The sequence below is a fragment of the Diaporthe citri genome, assembly GCF_014595645.1.
Source record: "Diaporthe citri strain NFHF-8-4 chromosome Unknown scaffold_4, whole genome shotgun sequence".
NCBI lineage: Eukaryota > Fungi > Ascomycota > Sordariomycetes > Diaporthales > Diaporthaceae > Diaporthe > Diaporthe citri.
Window position 1 is genome coordinate 3,769,784 of NW_025064849.1, and position 24,687 is coordinate 3,794,470.

Genomic DNA, 24,687 nt, shown 5'->3' on the forward strand with positions numbered 1-24,687 from the left:
CTCTGTTAGGCCATGACTTCCTGAACAGGCCGAATTCAATGCAAACCAACCTTGACTTGACCAACTTCATCTCGCCCTCCCTCGATATCTCTGAAATCAAGCTTGTCTGCCCTCTCAGGTTCGACTTGGTGTCCTGACTTCCAAGATGGCTCCAAAAGCTGTAGACATACCCACATTCGCGGGCACTCAGATAGCCCTCCTCGACGCCGAGCAGAAGTCTGAGATCGCAGAGACGAGCCACCTCATCTCGGCCCACTCGCCCTCGGCCCTGCAGCGCGCCGGCGTCGCCATCACCAACCTGACCGTGTCGTCGCAGCGCACCGGCCTCGGTGGCAAGACGGTCATCGAGTTGGCCGCGGACTCGGCCGTGTCGGCCTCGGACGGGGAGCTGCCCGAGCACGGCATCCGCACCGGCGACATCGTCCTGGTCAGCGAGCAGCCGGCCGGCAGCGCCAAGAAGCGGGAGGTCAAGGACCTCGAGCGCAAGGGCGTCAAGGGCGTGGTCACGAGGGTGAGGAGGGCGGACGTCGGCGTGGCGCTGGACGAGGACAAGGAGGATGTCGGTGCGGCACTTGGGGGTAGGGTGTGGATCGTGAAGCTGGCCGACGAGGTGACCTTCAAGAGGTACCTAGTTTCTTCGCGAGAATGTCGAATGGCACCCGTACTAATGGCGGCAGGATGAACCAAACCATGGAGAGGCTGAAGGCCATGAGCGACTCTGAGCATTCGATCTTCATGAGAGTCCTGTTTGGCCAGTCGAGTCCCACGCCAATACCCGAAAAGCTCGACTCTGACCCGGATGTTGGAAAATTGGAATGGTTCGACCCGAGTCTCAACGATTCGCAAAAAGACGCGATACGGTTTGCCCTGGCATCAAGGGAGATTGCGTTGGTTCATGGCCCGCCTGGAACCGGGAAGACGCATACGTTGATCGAGTTGATCCTACAGATGATCAAGAGAGGCTTGCGGATTTTGGTCTGCGGGCCGTCTAACATCTCAGTCGACAACATCGTCGAGAGGTTGTCGCCACACAAAATCCCAATCGTTCGCCTGGGTCATCCCGCACGCCTGCTGCCGTCTGTCTTGAATCACTCACTTGATGTTCTCACGCGGATTTCCGAAGCTGGCCAAATCGTCAAGGACGTTCGCGATGAGATGGACGCCAAACAGGCATCGATCAAGAAGACGAGAAATGGCAGGGAACGCAAGGCAATATACATGGATCTCAAGGAGTTGAGGAAGGAATACCGTGTGCGGGAAAAGGGCTGCATCAGTAACCTGGTCAAGGGAAGCAAAGTCGTCCTGGCAACTCTGCATGGCGCCGGAGGCTTTCAGCTCCGGAATGAGGAGTTCGATGTCGTAATCATCGACGAAGCATCTCAGGCTCTTGAGGCACAGTGCTGGGTACCTCTGCTCTCTGCCAAGAAGGCTGTCTGTGCTGGAGACCATCTCCAACTACCACCAACTATCAAGTCGCTGAACACCAAAACAAAGATAACTGCAAAGAGGGCGGCAAAGTGCCGAAGGGGGCAACGCTGGAGACTACACTCTTCGACCGCCTCCTGGCACTTCATGGACCATCGATCAAAAGAATGCTGACCACCCAGTATCGGATGCATGAGAAAATCATGCGCTTTCCGTCGGACCAGCTGTATGAATCCAAACTTATAGCTGCCGATGCGGTCAAGGACCGCCTCCTCAAGGACCTGCCCTACGACGTACAGGCCTGCGACGACACGACGGAGCCATTGATATTCATTGACACCCAAGGAGGAGATTACCCCGAGAAGGAGGACGAGGAGGACACTACCAAGAATGCAAAGGCATCGCTCCGAGGCGACAGCAAGAGCAACGAGATGGAGGCTCTGCTCGTCAAGCAGCATGTTCGGGCTCTCGTGGAAGCTGGCGTCAAGACTGATGACATCGCTGTTGTGACGCCTTATAATGCCCAGGTATGTATAAGTCCCACATCGGATTGTGCCATACGTTGCGGGTCCCCAGGCTTGTTGATGCCATCCATCCCATCTTGACAGTAATATCGCATTGTGTTATAGTTCATGCAGGACGATCACTAACAGGGTATGTGCCTACCAGCTTGCACAGCTTGCCCCTCTCAAAGAAGAATTCCCTGGCATCGAGCTTGGGAGTGTCGATGGCTTCCAAGGCCGTGAAAAAGAAGCAATCATTGTCAGCCTCGTCAGAAGCAACTCTGATGGTGAGGTCGGCTTCCTCGGGGAAAAGCGCCGACTGAATGGTACGTTTCACCCTCCCCGAGGGCTCGGTATCCGCTAGCGAGACCTGGACAACGGTCTAACCCACGGCAGTTGCCATGACGCGGCCCAAACGCTCACTGACTATAATTGGTGACTCGGAAACGGTGCAGAAGTAAGTCGAGACGTTCTTCAGTGACTTCCTTTGTCCGGAAGCAACTGCGATGCAGATGTCAAACAGCACTGCACGGACAAAAGGGACACATGAGACAACACCAAACCCCACAGATGATAATGAGCTGACCCTTGGCCTCTTCTCGGCAAACAGAGGCAGCAAGTTCCTGAAGGAGTGGATGGCTTTCCTCGAGGACAATGCGGACCTGCGCTATCCTGACTTCGCGTCCTTGACAACGGACGCTTGAAGCGAGCCGTTAAAAGAAGTCCTTTTGTAGCGTCATCCACTCAGTCAACCTCAATTAGAAGCCCCACCAAAAGCGGCGGGTGCTCAGACGCTCACAACATTGGACGGACCGCAGGAAAAGGCTGGTGGGCATTTTGCAACGTGCGCCAGCCGGACCGTCTTTGCGGCGAGATGAGGGACCTCGCAGATCTAGTCAGGTCCAGACGTCTGAGGCATCTCGGCTCTGCGAGAACTGCGAGATTGCGTCAACTTGCTCGGTCATTTCGTCCTTGAGGAATAAATCTGCCGGACGGTTGGCCTGGAACTGTTGTCAAACTTACAACTCGGGTTTCCTCGACAATTCTTGCTGCGAACACCTGAGCTGTTCGGGTGGCTGGGAGTCTATATTCGTCCGTCTCGGCCACATCAACAACGGGCATCTCCTCGGTTGCAGGCCACGTGCAGAACGGCGTTGTAGAAATCGGATGAGACCATCGAGCTCACCCCTGCCGTTTCAGACTCTTACCGAGGGATAGGGGTCAGAGCGCCAACAGGGATGAGCTGTCCAGCAGGGGTTGGCTAGCTGCCCGCGGGTCTGGCGTACCTTTTCCAGAATTCTGCGGATACGACCACGCTATGCGGGACATCGCTGATAGCGACATTGAATATGATCTTAGGGAAATTAACACGTCAATTAGTGTCGATGAAGCTCACTCCAATGGGCTTGCGAGGGCTCGCAACGATTTAGTTGACCGAGACTGTCTCGCTGCGTCTGCGCGGTTCCCACTCGAGGTGAGAGCTGCCGCCAGATGCCCTCATTTCGTCTTCCCCTCTGCGGGCCATGGCGCAGCTTTCTGGCAGGATGAGGGGGAGCATGCAGCCCATCTGACCGAGACGTGATAGCAAGCAAATGCAAGTGATAGATGCAGGCGATTCTGACAACAAAAAAACGGGGTTTAGCACGAACAACCTGCGCATTATCACGGACTGCTGCGTTGCTTCGTATTCCTCCTCGTCCGCACTGCAGCTGCAGTTTCATCTGATGGGAGCCTGGCATCTGGCTGGCTAGCGCGTCTGTCGTGTCCAAGATCACCCCGGGGTGCAATCGAGAGGGCCGCGATTGCGTCCTGGACCTGCAAACATGGAGACCCTGGCAACTCGCTTGATTCCACAGTCGCTTCTTATAGTGTCAATGCTCGGGACGCCAGAGTTTAAAATCTGAAGATCAGACGACAGCCGGAAGTTTTTTTCTGGCCGCGATCAGCGTGTTGTCTCGCTCAACATGACCTTCCGGTCCGGAAAGGTGTATGGAAATAGTGGATGCAGACTTGGCCCTTGTTGTCTTTTTTTCGGTTCTCTGCCTTTGCAACCGAGGTCAAGCTGAAATCTCAGATCTCTAACCTTCCAGTAGCTCCAAAGCTAAAATCCCCGCGGCATGAAGACTGATGGTGCCGCATGACGGTTCGAAGATCCTCGAATTAAAGCGGGTTGATATTGCGGATGTGCCCTTTTCTTGGGTAACATGGCTTCAGGCAAACCGCTTGTCGGACCAAATAAACGAGACAGCACGCCAACCCGGAGCACGCAATAAATGTGCGAACACAGATACATGCGCAAGCAGCGTTATCTTCGCCTGCGACGTCCAAACGGCTGATCTGATTTTAGCCATGGATATTTATCTGGCGCGCATTGCGCTTACGCATCTTCGGCGCGCGCGCCGCGCAAGCCGTAGCCTATCCTGATGGACTGTCCAAAGAATGCAGCGGCCGGGAAGGGGCTTCGAGACTGGCTTCATCCTGATTTCTGAACTTGGGCGCCGGAGCCGATTTCAGGCTATAAGATGCGTGATATTATATACTACACAGCAAGCGTGCCTCCACCCGCCGCTAGACTACCCGAAGAGACCTTCTAGATCCATGTCTGGGTCACAAGCTCTCGCTGGTCTAGACGTGTCGACAACGGAAAGCTTCTTGCTGCTGCTGCTTGTCTCGTCACCTCCCCCAAATGCTGGTGGCGCGGGCCAGAAAAAGAAAGCGAACCGGGAGTCACAGCACCACTCGCATTGTTGGATGGCCACACCATCCTGTGACTGCCACAGCTCGCCTGCAGTGCGTCTAAATATGGCCAGCTGGATGTCACGCAACGTGCGCTGGGGGCAGTCCCACGGACAGCCACACTGGATGCTCATTCGTGCTCTGCCCGCGAGAAAGCGACGTGCAGCGACGTGCCGCCCCCAGGATCTCGTCGATAGTCACAGCCAACTGACCCGAGTCGGGGGCGGGGTCCTGAATCAGCTAGCATCAGCGGCATGGGTAGCTGAATAGGCAACCGACACGACGCCATGGCTGCGCGGGGTTGGCTCGCCCACAAAGGTTGCCCCCATGCAGAAGGATGAGCACGTTTGCTTGAGCCTCACGCCACAGGTGCAACAGCAGCTGCACGTCGAAAGGGGCTCAAGCTACAGTGGCCAGCCGACGGTCTCTAGGCGGTGGCCGCCGTTGGGAGGCCCGGATCCAGTTGCGAGACCACTCGCTTGACCGGGCGGACACACACCGTCCGTGCTCACACAGAAGAGATGTGGGAGGACGACAGGCCGGCTGTGACCCAAGGGCCTACACAGCTCTCCGTATCGCGGTGTCGGCGAGTCGCGGGACTTCACTGATGGAGTTGATCACCACTTCAGGGGTGTGATGGACGAGCCGTCGAATAGAACTTGGAGGATGGTCAAGAGTGGCCAGCCCCGCGGCCATGACCCCAACAGCTTTCTTTTTCATCCCGATTTGATCTGCTAACATCGGAACTAACCAGATCTTTTAAGATGTGACAGTCTATACCAAAGGGTTTGAACATGGCCCGCATCGACAACACCTAGAGACCGGATTTCCACCGACGCAGCTCTCAATACTTGCTCGCAGCTTTGATCGTCGGTGAGATGATCCGAATACGCCGAGGCATGCCACAGCGGGAACTTGGCCGGCCCAATTCGTCGTGCAGCAAATTAGAATGACGGCCGCGATGGCAACTCCTCCGAGCTTATCTCAAGAGTCTTTGGCCCGTCACAAGATGCAAGATACTGAGAAGAGGCGTCGTGGGCCAATTGTCGCAGGTGACCAGAACAGTATCAAACGCCGGACGTGCAGCTGCTTGGGCCCTCTTTTCCCACGCCCCTTCTCCACCACCACGATCCCAAAGTAGCACGCCTGGCCCCTCCGACATGGGCACCCTGTCGTTATCCCTACTGCCCATGCAGCATGCTTCCTGGGTGTACCCCAGCATGCGTGTCTCTTCCACTTTTACGGGGGCCACAGGCTCGACGGTCTCCAATTCGTATGCGTGCTCGTTTCACTGACCGCATCCTTCCACCTTCCAAGGGGCAGGTTCATTACATATCACCTTAATGCGCCGCCCATCGCGGGCCGCTCGTTGACCTTTGATGCTCTCTCCCTCTGCCGTAGGGACCAACGCCTGACCAACGCAGGCCGATTCAGCACGATACATGATGCAGATGCTGGGGTCTGCCATGCTGTCCTTCGTTTGGCCATACTCTAGCCCATAATCTCCAAGGTTTCTCCATCTTCAGTCAATTTGCGAACGACGCCACTGACTCGATTGCTGCTCCTTGGGCTGGCGCCGGTTGGCCGTCACACCACCAACGGCGGGCTCGCATCCTGCTCGCACGCATTGCATTGGATCCGGGACCCTCCAGGCTGGCACGCATTGCTGACCATGTGGATCGATGCAAGAGCGAGGCAGAGTAGGAATAGTCGTCGAGCCCACGACCGCGAATCATCCTCACCGCATGAAACAGTCGACATAGGGTCGGCCTATCATTAATCGTAATGCCTCATGGCTCTTCCGAACCGCCATCAATACCAACCTCTAACAACATCAATATTACTAACGCCTCGCCGCCACCCAACTCCTCCCTGGCGGTCCAGAGGTTCAACCTACCCATCGACAACGACGCTACCATGAAGAAGACCAAAGTCTTCGGACCGGCCTCCCCTACCACCGCGAGGCCGAGAACGGGCCACCAGAGCATCCGGGGCCTGAGAATATCAGGTCCCATCCCTCTTTCAAGCACAAACACCATAGAGGACGACGAATTCCCAATAAGAAACCCAGGGACCGGTATCGCAAGTGCAACGCCGCTGGACAGTGAGCTCGTCCCGCAGCACCCACCGCAGCACCCACCGCAACACCCACCGCAACAGGCCCTCGCCTCGCCCGTGACACAAGCCTTCGTTCCTGTCGCACAGTCTGCCGCGACGCCGATCCGTACGGACACAGTCGACGTTCCACAGACTGTTCCGGAGCACCCCGGTTCGCCGTCGCCACACCCGTACTCTCAGCCGCACGCATCGTCCGGGCCAAGCCCCGAGGGCGGCGCCTCATCCGGCGCATCGGCCGCGAGGAGCTCTCCTGCACGGTACCAGCGAACAAACCCGTCCACCAACACACGTTTCTCGACCCTGAGCATCAATTCTGGCAAGACGGGCGACACATCTGGTCACGATGTCTCGAACAGCCCACCCCAGCGCAAGAAGTCGACGCTGCGCTCCGCGCTCAGCAAGTTCCTGAGGCGGAAGAAGAAGGATGGCAGTTTGAGCTCTGTCAGCGAGACCGATCGCCAGTCTGCCCTCGGTGGTGGACCACCACAACATCGCAGTGTGAGCACTTTATCATGGCCTGACTCCGTCAAGGAGAATGTTGCTCGCATGAGTCATTGGCTAACAGTTTCCTTCACCAGGTTCCACCGGCTGCGAGACTTGATTCTGCGCAGAATAATGAACCCGCGAAGCGCGTGGCGTCTATGCCCGTCAACGAGTTCGACCGGGCCCTGCGATCACATTCGGTAGGCCCAGATGACATAACAGCCATAGAGAGCGCGCGGAATTCCTTGTCGTTCGATGCCCTAGGCTCATCGCCAAATCGACGGCGAGCGACCACGGCTACCAACAGCAAACTATTTCTCATGACGGGTCCCGGCCCACGGAGTCGAGGAGAGGAATGGGCCGGCTTGTCGCCCCGGCCGGCAAGCACGCACGCCCGAGGGAGTCGCTTCACCGAGGACGATCCCGAGGAGATCGGCCGGGCGCTTACCAGTGACACTGGCGGCGAAAATGGGCATAAGCGCCGCTCGCGGTCTCTGTCGCAGCTGTACGAGGTGGCGCAAGAGCAAAAAGAATCCCGACGCCGCAGCCGTAGCGATGAGATCCGCTTCTGGAGAGAAAGCTACGATGTACCGGGGCCACTGTCGCCGCTCTCATCGAACCCCAACGAGAACGAGACGGATATTGGCAACGAAGACCAGTTCGATCATGGGCGGGCGTCCATGAGCATAGCGGAGTCGCAGGCGGCTGATAGGGCGCCAAAGACACCGCCGCAACCTTTCAATTTCGGGACGTTGTCTTCCATGAATGAGATGGCCGGCATGAAAATCACGCAGGCCGCAACTCTGGATGAGAGATTCGGTTGCCTTGAGTCTCGCGTGTATAGGCTAGAGCGGGTGGTCAATCAACTGTGCCACTCGGTACCAGGGTTCAAGGGGCCTCTCATGGAGGTCAACAGTGGGGCCGGGAATCGCGGCGGGCTCCAACGTTCGGGCTCTGGGGCAGCGTCTGGATCTGGTGTTCACCGAGTTCCCTCGAACCACCCTACGTACGCATACAGCAATGTCGTACCGCCCATGATTCCCTCCATCTACCAGACCAACAGCCGCGACACCGGGTTGCCACCATCCTCTCGGCGGTCGGTGGACACGGCGGACGACAATACTTCCTCCCGCATGTCCTTTGGTGAGGGACGGACTTATATCGACTCCCTGCATCCTCCTTCCTCCTCTGCAACGCAGAACCAGTCCACCATTGGTGTCCCAGCGCCTCAGGGCCCTGGGCTTCTCAGGCCAACTTCTGAGTCCACTGTCCGCCCCGCAACTAGCATGCCATCACTAGGACCGCGAGCATCTCAATCCAGCAGCGAAGATTACCCACAAAATAGCGCTGCTCTCGTGGCGCAGCTCGAGAACGAACGGGCCGCTCGGCAAGCCCTCGAGGACCAGGTGCGCAAGCTATCGGAGCGCATGAACAACCTGTCGTCCACGATGTTCGCCATGGTGCGAGACCCAGCAAAGTCCAAGTCGAGCGAGCGCTTGCGGCCACAAACCGCGACGTCGGCCGCCCCCACCAATGCCACGCACTTGGCGCCCATCTCGGTCAATACGAGGGGGGCGGCCCCTACCGTGGACCCGTCGAGCAAGGCGCAGAGTATCTTTGGCAAAGACAGCCGCTTTAGCAGCGTCACCAACTCCCCCGCGGTGGAGACCGCCGACGACGAGTTCTCCGAGGCGTTCCAGACACCGAGGGAGCAGCCCGGTGCGACCCCCAACCTGCAGCAGTACGAGCCGTTCGGGGGCGTAGACGAGTTTGGTGGCGTTGCGGCCCAGTATCCCGAAGAGGGAGACGAGGATGAGGCCGACCTGAAGAGGAAGAAGGCAGCCAGGACGCTGAGCCTGAGCCAGCTGACCATGGGCAAGGGCCTGCCGACGAGGATCTGAGCGGACTGTTATCCGCAGCGAGCCCTCTAATCCTCCCACCCGAAGCGAAACGACCTACCCATTACCAACTCACCCCGCCCTATTCCAGATCACTACCGCTACTATCCCAACGACCGAAGCACGAAACGACCACCCAGTGTGTACTTCATAACAACCTCATCAAACCGTACAAAGAGCAAAAAAAATTCCAATGCTTTTGACAGACGAAAGATACCCAGTCCTGCCATTTTCATCTGCTGTATTTTTAGACAAGTCTTTTCCCCATCCATATTGCCAGGGCATCTAGCGAAACAAAGAAGGGGTGCATCGAGCAAGCAAGCGAGCTGCGCTTCTTCGGTGGAGGCACGCGTGTTTCTTGTTTTAATCCTTCAAAACCAGGGTGTTTGGGGGCTGGAGGCGTGCCTAGGCGTGTTCCAGGGGGGAGGAATGGGGGCTGGCAGATCTGATTCCGTATCTATTATTTACTTACTTGTTCTTCGGGAGATGTACCTATACGTTCTTACCTAGACCGGATCAAAGGCCTTGTCATATCTAGTACCTCCTGTCTCCCATGTTCCAGGATATGGCTTAATTTTCCTTCTACCTTTATTCACTTTGTCGAATTTAGCTCATCTTCTCCAGTATATGCGCATCAATTTGCTATTTCTACTTCCTGTATTGCCTTACTTGGCCTATGGCTACCAGGTGTTGGGCGAGCACGCATGCATGTATCTAGCTTGTCTTGGGGATTGCTGGCTGGCCATATTTCACGAGGCCACGCCTCCCGTCTTTTTACTTCGACGTTCCGAGAGCAGAGCGCAGCGCAGCATTGGTCTATTCACGCGAGAGCCACCAATCCTTTTCCCCCTTGAGGCGTACTTGTCTACCTAGGTCCCTAGAAGAGATACCAATGAGACGTAATTACTTGATCAGCGGGCGGTGCATGCGCCTTCAACTTCCCCCGCGGGAAGTGTTGGGTTACCAGGTGATCCTAGGATAGGATGGTCCTCACGACTTGCTGCCTCGAGCACGAGACAGCCACATCAGAGTTGGCACTGATCTCCAGCATCACGCCCCCATTGACCGCACCGCGCCCACGTGCCACCCTGTTGCCCAATGTCCTTCAACCCAGCTGGGACGCATAACACGCTCCAACAACAAGCCAAACAAGACCGACCCCTGGCCCCTCTTGCGTCCAGCCCGCAACCACTCCTTAGTAGTACTTGTCAGCAGGCCTATCCGACACCCGGATCTCGGACTGCTCCGCGAACGAGGGCTGAAGGCTCTCCCCGTCGGCGCCGATGTTGACGAGCCTCCCGCCCTCGAGGTAGACCTCGACCCATGTGAGTGCGACGGTGGCCTCGTCGAGGCGGACGTAGGGGGTCGCCTCGACGTGCAGGGCCTTGAAGCCCTCGTCGCCCGAGACGGCGAGCAGCGACGACACGCCGCGGAAGTAGTACTCGATCTGGAGGTCGTGGTCGTCTATGGCGTAGGGGAGCTTCATGCTCTGGAGCAGGGCGCGGGTGCTGGCCGTGTTGAAGGTCTGTGTCTGCGAGTTAGAGAGGGCCGTGCGGTCCAGTCGGAGCAGGAACTGGGGTGGTATTTATGAGGAGAGAGGGTGGGCACAAACCATCTGGTATTTCAGGATGCCATATTGCTCGCGGATTTTGGCACACTCTGCGCCGTGGCGTCGGGGCATGTAGTTGTGGAACTCTTCCTCGGAGAGCCCCTTGGTCCGGTATTAGGAGCCGGTGAGCCGGAGGACGCGTTCTGGCTTGACCATGATGTAAGTACCCGGTCGGAAGGATGACTTCCTGGTGTTGATTCCAGCCTTGAGTGAGCGAGGCTCGGCCTGGCGAAGATGAGGAGGCAGAGGTTGTCTGCTTGACAAATGAGGCAATCGCGGTCGGCCCCAGCTTGACAGTTATTCACGGATGCGGTAGTTCAAAGAGAACACACCAAATCTGTTGTTTTGAATACGTGGTTGATATTACTGGTTGTTGGGGCTGTCAATATATACCGACCAACAGAACCAACATGCTGACCACCGATAAACCGTCACACATGGTTGGCTGTACTGTTGTGACAAGCTTGTGCAATATGACAGGACCAATAAGTTCAGCCATTTTGACCAACATAATCTGCCCTCGCGTGGCACTTCACCAGTGTCCCAGGCATCCCGAGGGAAATATGGAATCACGAAGATATCAAATATGCCCGAGAACGGCCTGCTGCTGTCCAAGATCCAGCATTTTCCTGTCCTGAATTGCCGACACACGAAGAGAATTGGATCTGAAGTGCTAACAAAGGAGTAGATATTTGTCCCTATAGTTTCCCCTCGTACACAGTCTCGAGGAGTCGCTGCTGTGAATCCACCGCGACGGCTTCGGCCATCTTCGTTTGGGAACATTATACGTCAAAATGGCAAATATCCTCTTCGATACATTAGGCAATCCTGACATGAGTCGTCTCAAGGCGTGAGCGGTCTGCGTGATAGAAGCCATCCGCGTCGAATCGACTCTGCTGGGCCCCTTTTGAACAATATCTGGGTTCGCGGACATGCCCCCATAGCTTTGATGTATTATCTGACCCGCATGGTAAGGCACAGTTCAAGTCTATAATGGCGATAGGCTCCGCACCGGCATTTTTTCATTACTGACCTGAGTTCCAATGCACAGGAGGGCGTCGACCTTGCACATATTCTGGGACCTCTCGGGCATCTAGATGTGTTGAACTCTTGATGGCATTATGGATGTCCATGCTGTCCGAATATACCCAGGCGTATTATCGCGGTATAGCCGTGCCCGGATCATCTTCAGCCTCTGCGGTAGTGAACTGCTGGACGGAAGATAGATTCAGTGGATAGTAGGATGTGGAAAATAGCATAGCACAGTGTCCCTTCACGATACTGTTTGCGTCAATGTAGTGCAATCTGATCTGGGAGATGTTAGCCTATCAAGAAGAATCTGAATGCAGATTCGATCCTAGAGGAAGATTCGGTATGGATTCACATCGGGTCTTGTCCCTGTTTGTCGGGTTGCGATGTGTAAGGAAGAAATACTGTTGGCCAGGGGGGGAGCTGAAGCTGATGTCATTCCGCAGCGCGATAAGCTTATCGGGGGTGAGACAAAGCTGCTTCAAGGAAATGTTGAGTTCCAGGTCCACCCGGTCGCTGTCTCTGGCGAGGCAAGAGACCAGGAGCGTCAATGGTTGTGGGAACTCCCCTTTGCTATGCCTTGAACAATCAGACATTCAGAGGAAAGGCGGGTGAGCGATCCTCAGCAGCAAGAGCATCATCTTCGTACCTTCATCAGGCCGTTCCCTGATCGCGCCCACCTCCCGTCCCTCAGTCTGCACGCAGCTGCTTAGGCATCGCAGACCGCGAGGATCTATGCATGTCTCCCAAAGTAGAGCAGCTCAAAGATGAGGTACGCATCCACCCTCGGTAGCCTCAACTAGGCGTCCCTGCTGACACCAACCCCAGGGCACCCGTCTCCAGGTCGTCACGGCCGGCGCCGTGGCCGGCCTGATATCGCGCTTCGTCATCGCGCCCCTCGACGTCGTCAAGATCCGCCTGCAGCTCCAATCGCACTCCCTCTCCGACCCCCTCTCCTACGAGCACATCCGCGGGCGCGGGCCGATCTACAAGGGCACCATGTCGACCTTCAGGACCATCCTCGCGAACGAGGGGCTCACGGGCCTGTGGAAGGGCAATGTCCCCGCCGAGCTCATGTATGTCAGCTACTCGGCCATCCAATTCACAACCTACCGCTCCACGACGCAGCTGCTGCGCAGGGCCGCGGGCAGCGAGCACGCCATCCCGGGCGCGGCAGAGAGCTTCCTGGCCGGCGCATCGGCTGGCGCCGCGGCGACAGCAGCCACATACCCGCTGGACCTGCTGCGGACGCGATTCGCGGCGCAGGGCAACGACGACCGCGTGTACACATCGCTGCGGCGCGCCGTGGCGCAGATCTACCGCGACGAAGGGCCCCGCGGCTTCTTCCGCGGGCTTGCGCCGGGCCTGGGCCAGATCGTGCCGTTCATGGGCATGTTCTTCGCTGCGTACGAGGCGCTGCGCCCGCCGCTGGCCACCCTCGACCTGCCCTTTGGCGGGGGCGACGCCCTGGCCGGCACACTGGCCAGCGTCATGTCCAAGACGGGGGTGTTCCCGCTCGACACGGTCAGGAAGAGGATCCAGGTGCAGGGCCCGACGCGCGCGAGGTACGTGCACAAGAACATCCCCGACTACATCGGGCTCGGCACCTTGGGGACGATGCGATCTATCCTGCGGACGGAGGGCATCAGGAGTCTGTACAGGGGGCTAACTGTCAGTCTGCTCAAGGCTGCGCCGGCGAGCGCGGTCACGGTGTGGACTTATGAGAGGGTGCTCAGTACGCTCATAAGCCTGGATGGTGCGAGCAAGGAGAAGAGCTTGTAAGGGAGGTTTTTGCATGGGATTGTCCTGGCGTACGGGAGGCGAAAGGAAAGGTTTATGGTAAATATCATGGCACACGCCGTTGCGATGTCACAACATTACTTTCATGCTGGTTTCGCTCATGTACCCAATTGGTCGCGAAACAATCCTAAGTTGAGAAGGGCCATGGTCACAGATGCATTCTTAGCTTAGGCGTGATGAATATCACTGATCAGCCGCCCTTTTTCATGATTCTGGGAACAACGCCGCCACACCGGCCATGTGAATTCGTCTATATTCCATATGATACAGGCCAAGTTGTCAACCCGACCAGGGTTTTCAACCCATCGCTCTAGCCCACCGTGTTTTCGTTTCGAATAGCTGCTTTATTTTCCCTTCCTCACCCACTCCTCCACCGTCTCCCTTGCACCCTTGACCTTCTCCTCAAGCTTGTCACGTCCGAGCTGCGTGTGCACCCGGGCGAAGCTGACGCCCTGCCTCCAGCTGTCCTTGATCTGGAGGTGCCCCTGCGCCACGACCGGATACCGCTGCTCGTACTTCCAGGCCAGGTCGCTCGTGTTGCGCATGGTGTGGGGGATGGCGGTCCAGCCCATGCCCACGCCGAAGGCAACCGGGACCGTGGCCCTCAGCAGGATGTTGCTCCGCCGCGTCACGATGCTGCCGGCCATGGCGGCCACCAGGACGTAGACCAGCCCGGGCATCAGCTTCTCGCCGGACTCGGGCGGGGGCGCCAGGGAGGCGATGGTATCGGTAAAGGACTTCTCGAGGTGGAAGGCGCGGTCCATGGTGCGGTTCACGGCGTCCTCGGCGGTGCAGGCGTGGCGGTAGATGAACAGGCGGACGTCACGGATCTGGGCGGCGAGGCGGTCGGTGGGCGTGGGGCCGTGGCGCTGGTACTGCTGAGGGTACTGCGCTACCTCGCTTAGCGAGGGCGATGCCGGGTTCTCGGGCGCCAGGGTGGCCTCGGACGACGGCGTGTCTGGCCTCACGGCGGCCTTCGCCGGCGGGAGGGTGGCTGTTGTGGGCACGGCGTCGAAGTCATCGTATATGGGCTTCCTGAGCTAAATAGTAGGCTCGGCGTCAGTCCGACTTGTGCTGAGCAGGGCAGACGGCAGGGCACGGCACGGCACGTAGGGGGTGGCATGGGCTGATCGTACGTGAGAGCTGTGTGGTTCTGGAGCTTCGGCAAGGGCCAGCTTGGGGGAGAATGCGACAGCTCCAACGAGCATGGACGCTGCCAACGGCGCGGCGCGCTGCGAGAACAAGAGCGTGGTCAGCGGAGGCCTGGATATCAATGTCAATTGGGTCGGTGGGTCTGAGTGCTCACCCGTTGCAGCAGGGCTCTCGCAGCCATGGTAAGCTCAATTGGGTCCGTTGAGGCTCTGGAGGGCGGTTGAGGGGCTCTCGTGAGCGGCGGCAGTGTCAGGATTCCAGGTGAAGTTTGAGGGAGAAGTAGACTCGTATCCAGGCGGACATGGGTGTGGCCCGCTCGGTGCTCTGCTGCTCTGCTTGTGTCGTCAAACGGCCGCTCACCTCCAGCAGCGGCTCTTTCCGACGGCCGGTTTTCTCGAAAATTTTAGCGCATTTTCGTCATAGCATTACCACACTGCAACGATTAGACTACCACGGCAGAGCCCAGCAGCCATTCGGAGACGGGCTAAAGTCGGCAATCGCGAATTCAGATAGGACAGGATAAGCAACTGCAGGTCTTTGATTGAAAGATCGCCCCTCGTGCATTGTGTTCGTGTGGCATGACTTCCTTCGTTCTGTTCTGTTCGTCCGTACAAGTGTACACACGCAGTGGCTCGGTCCTCACCTTCCTTGCCTGGGTTCTCACAAAGGTTGCCAACCTCGTCGTGTGTAAGGCACAGCAGACCAGACCAGGCCGTGAGATGTGAAGGTCCAACACCAACGCCGAGATCATGATTAAGTTCGCCCAGCGCCAGGCGACAACAGCTTCGGCGTCGTGGGTTTGCTCAACGTGTCTCCGGCGCAAGGCTCAACAAACCATACAGCAGCTTCCTCGGGCAGCAGCCTCGCGATGGCAGCACACTGCCACCCACACTGAGACCGCCCGGCCTCCTCCACACTCCTTCTCCATCCCGCCCTCCGCTACCAACACGACCGCTCGCGCCAAACACGACGATGCAGACCTGCGCCGCATATTCGACTCTCCTTCAGCATGGCTGGCCTTCTCGGGCGCGTTCAAGGGCAAGCCCCGCGTCGGCCTCTTCCGCAATGCCTACCTGACCGAGCCCCAAGGCTTCCTCGCCTTTGCCCAGGTCTCCCTGACGCGTGCCCAACGCATCGTCGACAAGGTCCTCTCCGCCAGCTCCGTGGCCGAGTATAGATCTGTCGTTCGAGACCTTGACCGGCTGTCCGACCTGCTGTGTCGCGTCATAGACCTGTCCGACTTCGTGCGCGTCACCCACCCCGACAGACACATGCAGGCCGCGGCCTCGGAGGCATGGACCGTCGTATACCAGTACATGAACCAGCTGAACACGACAACTGGCCTGAACGAGCAGCTTGGGAAGGCATTGGACAACCCGGATGTCTCATCTGGCTGGTCAGAAGAGGAGAGGGCTGTGGCGGAGATTCTGAAGCTGGATTTCACAAAGTCGGCCGTCAATCTGCCCAGGGAGGAGAGGGATAGGTTCGTCGAATTATCGTCCGAGATAGGCGATGTCGGCCAGACCTTCGTGGAGCAGATGGCCCCAGAAGAGCCTGTCCTTACGTTTCCGAGCAGCAAGCTCCAGGGTCTGGACCCCACGATTGCGCGCAGGATGACCCGGAGGGGACGCGTTTACTTACCAGCGCTGAGCGGCGAGGCTTCCTTGGCCCTACGCACCGTTCATGACGAGGATACAAGGAAGGCGATCTACTATGCTTCGCGGACTGCATCGACCAGGACGGTCAAACAGCTGGAGCATTTGCTCGGTCTGCGGGCTGAGATTGCCAGCCTGTCTGGATTCGAGAGCTACGGTCACATGGCACTTCGTGACAGAATGATGGCCAAGTCACCCGAATCCGTCCAGCAATTCCTAAAAGCTCTCAACAAGAACAACGCGCCGATAGCCAAGCGCGAGATGGAGGACCTCATAGCCTGGAAGCAGGGCAAGACTGGCTTGTCTTCGTCCAACTTACAACCATGGGACAAAGACTACTACATGGGCCAGATCAGGGATCTGGAGAGGTCGAAAGCCAAGCGCGAAGACTTCTTGTCCGCGTACTTCTCGCTCGGAACCATTATGCAGGGTCTGTCAAGGCTCTTCACACGTCTCTATGGAATCCGTTTCGTGGCCAGGGAGACGATGCCGGGGGAAACCTGGCACCCCGAAGTGCGGCGGCTCGACGTCATATCTGACACCGACGGCCACGTTGCCGTTCTATACTGCGACCTGTTCTACAGGGCCGACAAGTCGCCCAACCCGGCACACTTCACAGTGCGGTGCTCGCGCGAGATCGCAGGGTCTGAGCTTGAAGAAGCCGAGTCTGCTGCTCAACAAGCCGTAGCGGGCATTCCGGACTTTGCCTCGGCTGAGGAGGCTGCCAATGACGGCATGGCCATGTCTCGAGGCAGCAACGGCGTCCTGAAACAGCTGCCCACCATCGCACTCGTGTGCGACTTCCCTCAGAGCCAGGCTGGCGGTGACAAGCCCGCCTTCTTGACATACGGACAGGTGGAGACGCTTTTCCACGAGATGGGCCACGCGATCCACAGCATCCTGGCGCGGACCTCGCTGCAAAACGTTTCAGGCACGCGCTGTGCGACTGACCTGGCCGAGCTCCCCTCTACGCTGATGGAGCACTTCTGCGCAGACCCGGAGGTTTTGCGCCTCTTTGCTCGGCATTACGAGACGGATGAGCCGCTGAACTACCAGATGGTCGTTGACAGGATACGGCAATCCCGACGGTTTGAGGGCACGGATAACGAGAATCAGATCCTCCTTGCGATGCTGGACCAGGAGTATCACTCCCCACGCGCGGCAGTCGGATCCTTCGACTCGACCGAAGTCTACCGCGGCATTCAGCTTGAGTATGGTAACACACCCGTCGACCCGCCCGGATGCAGGTGGCAGGGCTTCTTCGGCCATTTGTTCGGGTACGGCAGCACGTACTACAGCTACCTATTTGACCGCGTGCTTGCCGAGCGGGTGTGGAAGGAGGTATTCTCGTCAGGACGGGATGGTGCGGCCATCAGCAGGGAGAACGGCGAGCAGCTGAAGGAGGGCCTACTCAAGTGGGGTGGAAGCCGGGATCCTTGGAGGTGCCTGGCAGACGCGCTGAAGGACGACCGGGTGGCGGACGGCGACGAGAAGGCCATGGCCTTGGTGGGAAGCTGGGGCGCAGGGGCCACGGTCAAGGAGTGATAAAAAGGTGCACGGTTGACGATAGAACAAAACATAGATGATACAACGCCTGTGGATATGAAAGACATATTAAAAACCAGATGCGTATGTTGGCAGACAGAGTCTCTAGAACCAGTGCTGGGCCTGCATCTTTTCATTGGCCCTCTTGAGCAAAGGCCGCACCGATTCGGTTCCCTTGCTGTCCAGGAACTCGACCGTTCTCGCAATCTTCTCCCCCGTCTCGTCCATCCAAAACATGAAGACGTATTCGCCCTCGAATTTCCACTCCTCCTTGTCCTCCTCATCCCTCACGACCTCCTCCCTGAACAACGCCCGGCTCGTCGCCCACACCGTGACCTGGTTGCTGGCCTCGCTCTCGACATACTCCCTCGCATACACCGGGAACCCCGTCATGATCTTGCGCAGCGACGCGCCGTGCTCCACGAACTGCTCCTTCGTGAACGGGCCCGGAAAGGCCAGGGAGGCCGGTGCGAAGTGGTGGGTGTAGTCTGGGGCCAGGACCGAGGCTAGGGTGTCCGAGTCTAGGGTCTCGAAGTGGTTGAGGAACTTCTTTGCTGTTTGTAGACGTTTGGACTCCATGTTGTAGTGTTTTTGAAGGTGGGCTTCTTGCTTGTAATAATCTTCCACGGCGATGGGCGGGCGGGGATATGGTCTTCTTTTGAGTCTACATCCTACAGGATTTCCCCAAGCATAATTCGGATGGCACCCTGGGCTTAAGAATCTTCGGTGTTGTGTTATATCCGATATAAGCTGCCATGCGTGCATCTTGTTGTGACGGAGTTAGCATCCCTCCGACGACGCTTGGAGTTCGGCTGACCACGACGATGTGTGGGTGTGTCATTGGTGACCGTATCCAGCCAATTGAGACTATAGTTTCCGGCCAGAAACGAGCTTTCAATTTATTACAAGGAAGGAGGAGGGCAGTAAACTACCTGATCTCGAACCTCTCGACGCCGTTCTTGCCGACCTCACGATGGAAGCGCGGGTCTTGATCATCCTGCTTCACCGGCTTCAACCTCAGCGTCCCATCTTTCTCCCTCTCGTACGTCCCATCGGCCAACAACCCAGCTTCCTCTACCGCTTGTCCCTGCATTATAGTAGGAATGATACACTCGCCTACGAAGACCCACTTCTGCCCGTCCCCTTCATCCCCAGTGCCATCCAGCGGCCGCAATACATACGGAACAATCCCGCCAAACAAAACAACGATCAAATCCCCGGGCCTCATCGCCGCAGGCCCAAGACCAAGCTTCCCATCCTCGCAGCGGAACACCCTCCGCCCCAGGAAGGCGTTCATCGAGCACAGCGCCCGCTCCGTGGCGTAGGTGCTCCCCTCCTTCTCCACGGCGGCCCAGAAGTCCTTGAAGTCGTCGTGCCGCAGGGCCTCGACGTCCCAGGTGCAGCGCTCGCGCCAGTACAGCAGGAACTCGCCCAGGTTGTAGACGCCCATCTTCTCGCCGTCGAGAGTCTCAGTGGACCTGCGCATCCCGTACTTGCCGGGCATGCCCGTCGTGGCCGCCATGTGGAACCCGCCGCCCGTTGACAGCACCTCGGCCTGCTTCTCCGGGCTGTTGAAGCCGGGTATGGTGAACTTCTCCATTGTGGCGCTCCAGGAGGCGCGGACCTGGCGGTCCGGGTCGTTCAGGTAGGACAGGATGATGAGCATGGCGTCTCTATCTCTGTCCGGCAGGCCGGAGAATGAGATCTTGCCGGCGGTAAATGGCTCCGTGACATCTGTCACCTTGGTGACTTTCAGGCCGGTGAGTGTTAGTGATTTCCCGTCCGCTCCAAAGGTCTCGTCGCCGGGGAAGAACAATTCGCCCGCGTTGGCGTAGTAGCCGTGCTCTTGTCGGAGAGCGAGGGGCTCGGCGAACAGAGACTGGTCCCATTTCGGTAACCAGGATGGAGAGGAACTGTCGATCTCGAGGCCGTGCTGCACGGCACTGAGGAGCCTCAGGTTGGCATCTTGGGAAAGCATGCGCTTTGTGGCATCCAGGTAGACCGACTGCACATCTGCTGCATAGTCCGGGGCAACAAGTTGCTCTTTCTCAGGATCATTGCCCGAGAATGGCATCCCGAGCAGGGCGAATACCCTATCTCTCGCATCTGTCGACTTGAACTTCCCCATCGTCGTCGCCAGGACGGCAGATAAGTCGATCTTGGGGAAGCTCGATATCGCGCTGCGCTTGGCCAGCGGGAGGACGTAGATCAGGAACGCGTTGTACGCAGCGGAAATGGGCCAGTCTGGGTTCGTTGCCCACCCTCTGGTCAGCAGCCACGCTGCGCTGATGCCGACGAGGCCCCAACTGATGGAGTGGCTACCCCAGACTATTGTCGCGTTCTGCCCGAGGACCAACTCCTGGATCACCCAGAACCGAGTGAAATATTCGGTCTGGAACAAAGCTTGGAGAGCAGTCCAGCCGTCTTCGTCAATGCTAAGCCCCTCCTTCTGAGTCTCGAACGCTTCCTTGTAACTGGAGAAATTGTTTGGGTTGTTCGGAGGGCGCCACGAGCGAACAATTCCGCAAACGGTGGTGAAAGCTAGTTTCGCATAGTTCGCCTTGTCTTGTCCAAGCCAGACGAGGACCCTTCGGGCCTTCGAGTAGATGTTCCGCATGATCGACACTTGTTGGCCGCGCTCAGAAAGGTCCGCCTGGTTGATACAGACGGCGTCAGCCCATATATATCGCCTGCGGTCTGGATGTCGAAGCCTCTTCAAGGCGTTCTCGAGGTTCTTTGGTATCATGACGGTCTGGCCTCGGACTCGAAGCGGCACTTGATCCTTTGGGTCCCCCCATGTGTATGACATGGCTTCATATCCCACATCTTTGTCCAAATCCACAACTTCCAGTCGTGTTTGGAGGTCTGGTCCAGCCGATTCGGGTTCCACGATGAGGACCCTGATGCTGTGGCCATCTGGGAGCGGCTCGTATACTGAATCGCTCTCCTTAACTTCCACTTCTAGCCAGGAAGTCGTTTCTTGAAGCCGGTCGACCTCATCATCGACAACATCGAACGCGCATTGCTCAACAGCCTTGCCCGCCTTGAGAAAGATTGCCCTCGCAAGATGATCTGCCTCTGGCACAAACTCAGCCATGTCGTCGTCTGTAGCTTGACCACTGCCACCGTCTGCTGGCTCCAAAACAGTGGTTGACTTGTCTCGCAACTCCTCCTTCGTGTGTACCAGAGGAGCCTTTTCGCAATGGCCCATCACGAAAACAGCCGTTATGCCAGTCTGGTCTCCTTCGATGTCATCCAATTTCGTCGTCATTGTGATTTCCTTCCCCTTGGACCCACAGCCCCTTGGTCCATGCTGAAGGCTCACCATCCGACCAAACGTGCTCGTTACCCTCAACACCGTCCACGCTGAATGTGATTTTGGCCTTTGGGTTGACCCAAACCGGATAAAGGAAAGTATCAGTGCGGAAAGCAGTCTTGTCAACTTTCAGCTTCTCGGCTTTGAGGACGCCAAGAGTCACGGATCCTTCCTTGGAGGGGTCGAACTTCCCGACATGGCCAGTGTCCGGCGCCTCCTTCAACGTCCGCCACAGGTCGATGAAGACATGCTTGTAAATCTCGTAGACCTCCGACCGCCACGGAGACACGACACTCCTCACGTCGTACGGCTCCGCTGCAGCCAGCACGGCCGGGCCGAGGACCCGGAGCTCAGTGTGTTTTAACCAGAGGCCGTGGTCCCACCTGGCCTGCTCGGGATCATCTGAGATCCCGTTGCCAATTGCTTGCGTAATGGCTTGGAAACACGCCTTGAGCGTAGTTTCTTGGAGGAGCTCCTCATCTGAAAGAGGCGGGTCCACGAGCCACAGCCTCCGAAGCATCGTCGACACTTGGCGGACGACCATGTTGTCCGAGAAGTCGATGAGACGAAATACCGGCTCATCGAGTGGCATGGTACCAACATCCTGGGTCGCATGTTCGACAGACATGATTAAATGTAATTATGTCCTTCAGTGAGGCGATCGAACAAATATGTCGTTGAGTGCCGACGACGAAGGCGGGGGATGCGCATCATTGGGGTATGGGCCGGGTTTATACCAAGACCACGCGCCTCCGCCTCCAGCCTTCTCCGCGATCAAGGCGGAGTAAACTCGGTTTGATTTCCTCCATTGGCCTAGGACACTGCCTACGCATGATCATCCATGGATCATCACCCAGAGAGCCCGCGAGGAAATAAGCTTTCACTATTGTGAGAGGAGTCTTGGGATGCTGTGACGGATGCCTGGTGGGTTTGCATTGGAAACCCCGCTCTTCCCGGTTGTTCGGTACAGCACCAATGACATAAAAAAGCAACGTCAAATATCGCAATTGAGATGAGTCAAGAGACACAACCGAATATCAACTTGGAGAGTCTGATAGCTAGTGTACGTCAACGCTTCAAGTAGTGGCTGACATTGCTCGGGCCTTCATCATTCCATATTAACCCAATCAACCAGAACAACATCTCTCATAAATGTCATTCACTAAGGACATGAGTAGCTGGAGTAAAGCACGTTCCGAGAGTGGAGCCTCAATGAAAAGGGGCACTTCAATATCGGAGAGTGGGAAACCTGTGGGCCAAGTGGCCACGCTCGTCTGATGTGTTTCCCGGAATCCAAGCGGAGTGAAAGTGGTCCCTTGCTCTGTCCAGGCATATTCGACTACAAACTCAAACCATGGCCCAAAGATCCCCTTGTTTATGCCGGGTTGGTCCCTAATAATCTGTTTTACAGACGAGTCCACAGGTCTCAATTCGAAAGAAGCACCCCCTTCAAAAATCGGGCCTCTCGCCAGATTAGCAGAGAAGACAACGATATGCCGTTCTGCTAATTCGGATCGCTGACGGCACAAGCGGACGAGTGAGTTGACGTGGTGGGATGCGTAATCAATGACAATGCCAATGTCTGATAGTTGTCGATTCGGTGAAAATCTCAAACGGAAACAGAGTATTTCGGAGTACAGCCGATCACCAATCAGGTATATCTCGGCCTTTATAGTCCCCCATGGTGTTGTCTTCGAAAAGGTCTGCGTCGTCCACAGACCGTTCACGAAACGTCTCCTTTGTAAGGTCCGTTTGATGGGAACAATATCGGTTCCTGGTTGGAAATGCGGCAACTGAGCGGTGATACTAGAGATATCTAGGCCACACGGTGCGATCAGGTGGCCTTCTGCTGCAGCAACCCGCTGCAACCCCACGTGAGAGTGACACGGCTGCAGCTACATGGCTGTGCGCAAGGAGCTGGTCGATGATGACGGCGATCCATTCTGCTTGCTTGTTCGAAATGCGGAGATAATCTGAAAGCTTAACACCGTCGATAGCTGTCCGGAGGAGTCCCTTAACGCGTATGAGGGGGAGAGTTATGTCGCCAGGTGGCAGCGACACTATTTCGATCGCACCACTCTCGCTGTGCCACAGAGACACCTTTCTGGTCATTTCTGGTCGGAAATCATCCACGTGAGGTGGACGCATGGACACTATGTCGCTCTCGTTCTTCGAGATAGCAGGGAGGATGTCCACTTGCTTTCTGGCAAGTCTCGGCCCTCGGGGTCGCGCGCGGCTGTTTCTGAGTGGTACCCTCACGGCATGCGCTGTGCTCCCGACTGCATTTGTAGATGGTATGACAGTTAAAACGTCCATATGATCTTGCAACCTCTTTGCTGTATCTGCAAACTTGACAACTTCAGCCCGAGTAGCAGTGAGTTCATTCCGAAGGACTATCTCGTTTCTCCTAGACTTTGATCAGTGTTGTATCCAGTCTGGGAGAACCCAAGGCACCCACCTTCCTGTAATACCAAGAGCATGATTCACGTGGGAGCTAAGCCTATGGAGGCGTGTGCAGGAGGCTGCGACTTTGTGACCATCCAGGGACCATCTTATGTGACCGGTAACTTGCTGGAACAGACCGAGCCAGCCGCCTGATGAGGACGGGCGGCCATGGTGGATTGCTATCGGATGGGCGAGGCTACGGACTGGGCGGACGTGCTCGATGCATCTTCAAATATACCCAGATGAGAAGAAAAGACAATTCCTTCTCAGATGGTCTTGTTGTTATCCCGCTGAGCATCATATGTTGGGGCAGTGCTGCCTCGCCACAGTGCCTGCGTAGGTAGCTGATCTAAGTGCCGGCGGAGGACGCCCAACCTGCTGTGCTACCCAACCCCCAGGCTCTGCATTGGATCTATCCCAAAATGAGCATGCTGCATGATTCTGGGCTGCTGGCACATTTTGAATTGTGATTTGGGAGACTGCCTTGAATAATCTAAGCTGGAAACGGATTCATTGTTTGCAAAGCCTGTGATGCCGACGAGAATCATCTACACACCGTTATGTTGCAACTACCGTGGGCATCCATCAATACTGCCTGATGACAGGTCCCCATTCTGTAATTTGGTTTTGGAATATTATCTCATCACTATTCACGTTCGTTGGTATAATCGAGTCTGGCGGCACACGTGAGATGCGGGAGGAAGCGGCGTGCACCTCCATTACCTGACAGCCTACCTGGTACAATTGTGTTCTTGAGAAAGTACTACCTGGAACCTTGCTTTGTTGTGCAACCTGAGGTTTTAAGGAGGGTCCGGCGTTGAGTTTGTTCGTGTAAAGTCTTGCCTGTGAGGACTTGAGCCCATCAACTAGCTCCCTTATCAATAAATCCATAACGCACGCACTCCACGCTTGCCGTACCGTTCAGGAGATGACTGCTTCATATTCAAGCATTCCGTGCCCAATATAACAACGC

At 56.9% G+C, this 24,687-nt stretch overlaps 8 protein-coding genes across 8 annotated transcripts; 4 read left to right on the forward strand and 4 right to left on the reverse strand.

Moving 5' to 3' along the window:
- Window positions 1–145: 145 nt before the first annotated feature.
- Window positions 146–2,632, forward strand: INS49_010189 (uncharacterized protein; the record flags this gene model as incomplete). Its single annotated transcript, XM_043170915.1, has 6 exons — window positions 146–624; window positions 678–1,431; window positions 1,509–1,952; window positions 2,095–2,254; window positions 2,325–2,385; window positions 2,452–2,632. The coding sequence occupies 6 exons, from the start codon at window positions 146–148 to the stop codon at window positions 2,630–2,632; spliced, it is 2,079 nt and encodes a 692-aa protein (XP_043025480.1).
- Window positions 2,633–6,449: 3,817 nt separating this feature from the next.
- Window positions 6,450–9,166, forward strand: INS49_010190 (uncharacterized protein; the record flags this gene model as incomplete). The annotated part of the gene is made up of 2 exons (XM_043170916.1): window positions 6,450–7,280; window positions 7,361–9,166. The coding sequence occupies 2 exons, from the start codon at window positions 6,450–6,452 to the stop codon at window positions 9,164–9,166; spliced, it is 2,637 nt and encodes an 878-aa protein (XP_043025481.1).
- Window positions 9,167–10,358: 1,192 nt separating this feature from the next.
- INS49_010191 (uncharacterized protein) lies at window positions 10,359–11,865 on the reverse strand (the record flags this gene model as incomplete). The annotated part of the gene is made up of 3 exons (XM_043170917.1): window positions 10,359–10,688; window positions 10,776–10,874; window positions 11,806–11,865. 3 exons carry the CDS (start codon window positions 11,863–11,865, stop codon window positions 10,359–10,361), a joined length of 489 nt encoding a protein of 162 aa, XP_043025482.1.
- A 675-nt stretch (window positions 11,866–12,540) lies between these two features.
- INS49_010192 (uncharacterized protein) lies at window positions 12,541–13,583 on the forward strand (the record flags this gene model as incomplete). The annotated part of the gene is made up of 2 exons (XM_043170918.1): window positions 12,541–12,573; window positions 12,630–13,583. 2 exons carry the CDS (start codon window positions 12,541–12,543, stop codon window positions 13,581–13,583), a joined length of 987 nt encoding a protein of 328 aa, XP_043025483.1.
- Window positions 13,584–13,945: 362 nt separating this feature from the next.
- On the reverse strand, window positions 13,946–14,934 carry INS49_010193 (uncharacterized protein; the record flags this gene model as incomplete). Its single annotated transcript, XM_043170919.1, has 3 exons — window positions 13,946–14,641; window positions 14,738–14,833; window positions 14,908–14,934. 3 exons carry the CDS (start codon window positions 14,932–14,934, stop codon window positions 13,946–13,948), a joined length of 819 nt encoding a protein of 272 aa, XP_043025484.1.
- Window positions 14,935–15,502: 568 nt separating this feature from the next.
- On the forward strand, window positions 15,503–17,953 carry INS49_010194 (uncharacterized protein; the record flags this gene model as incomplete). Its single annotated transcript, XM_043170920.1, has 1 exon — window positions 15,503–17,953. One exon carries the CDS (start codon window positions 15,503–15,505, stop codon window positions 17,951–17,953), a length of 2,451 nt encoding a protein of 816 aa, XP_043025485.1.
- A 105-nt stretch (window positions 17,954–18,058) lies between these two features.
- On the reverse strand, window positions 18,059–18,532 carry INS49_010195 (uncharacterized protein; the record flags this gene model as incomplete). The annotated part of the gene is made up of 1 exon (XM_043170921.1): window positions 18,059–18,532. The coding sequence occupies one exon, from the start codon at window positions 18,530–18,532 to the stop codon at window positions 18,059–18,061; it is 474 nt and encodes a 157-aa protein (XP_043025486.1).
- A 349-nt stretch (window positions 18,533–18,881) lies between these two features.
- INS49_010196 (uncharacterized protein) lies at window positions 18,882–21,897 on the reverse strand (the record flags this gene model as incomplete). Its single annotated transcript, XM_043170922.1, has 2 exons — window positions 18,882–21,193; window positions 21,279–21,897. 2 exons carry the CDS (start codon window positions 21,895–21,897, stop codon window positions 18,882–18,884), a joined length of 2,931 nt encoding a protein of 976 aa, XP_043025487.1.
- Window positions 21,898–24,687: the final 2,790 nt, after the last annotated feature.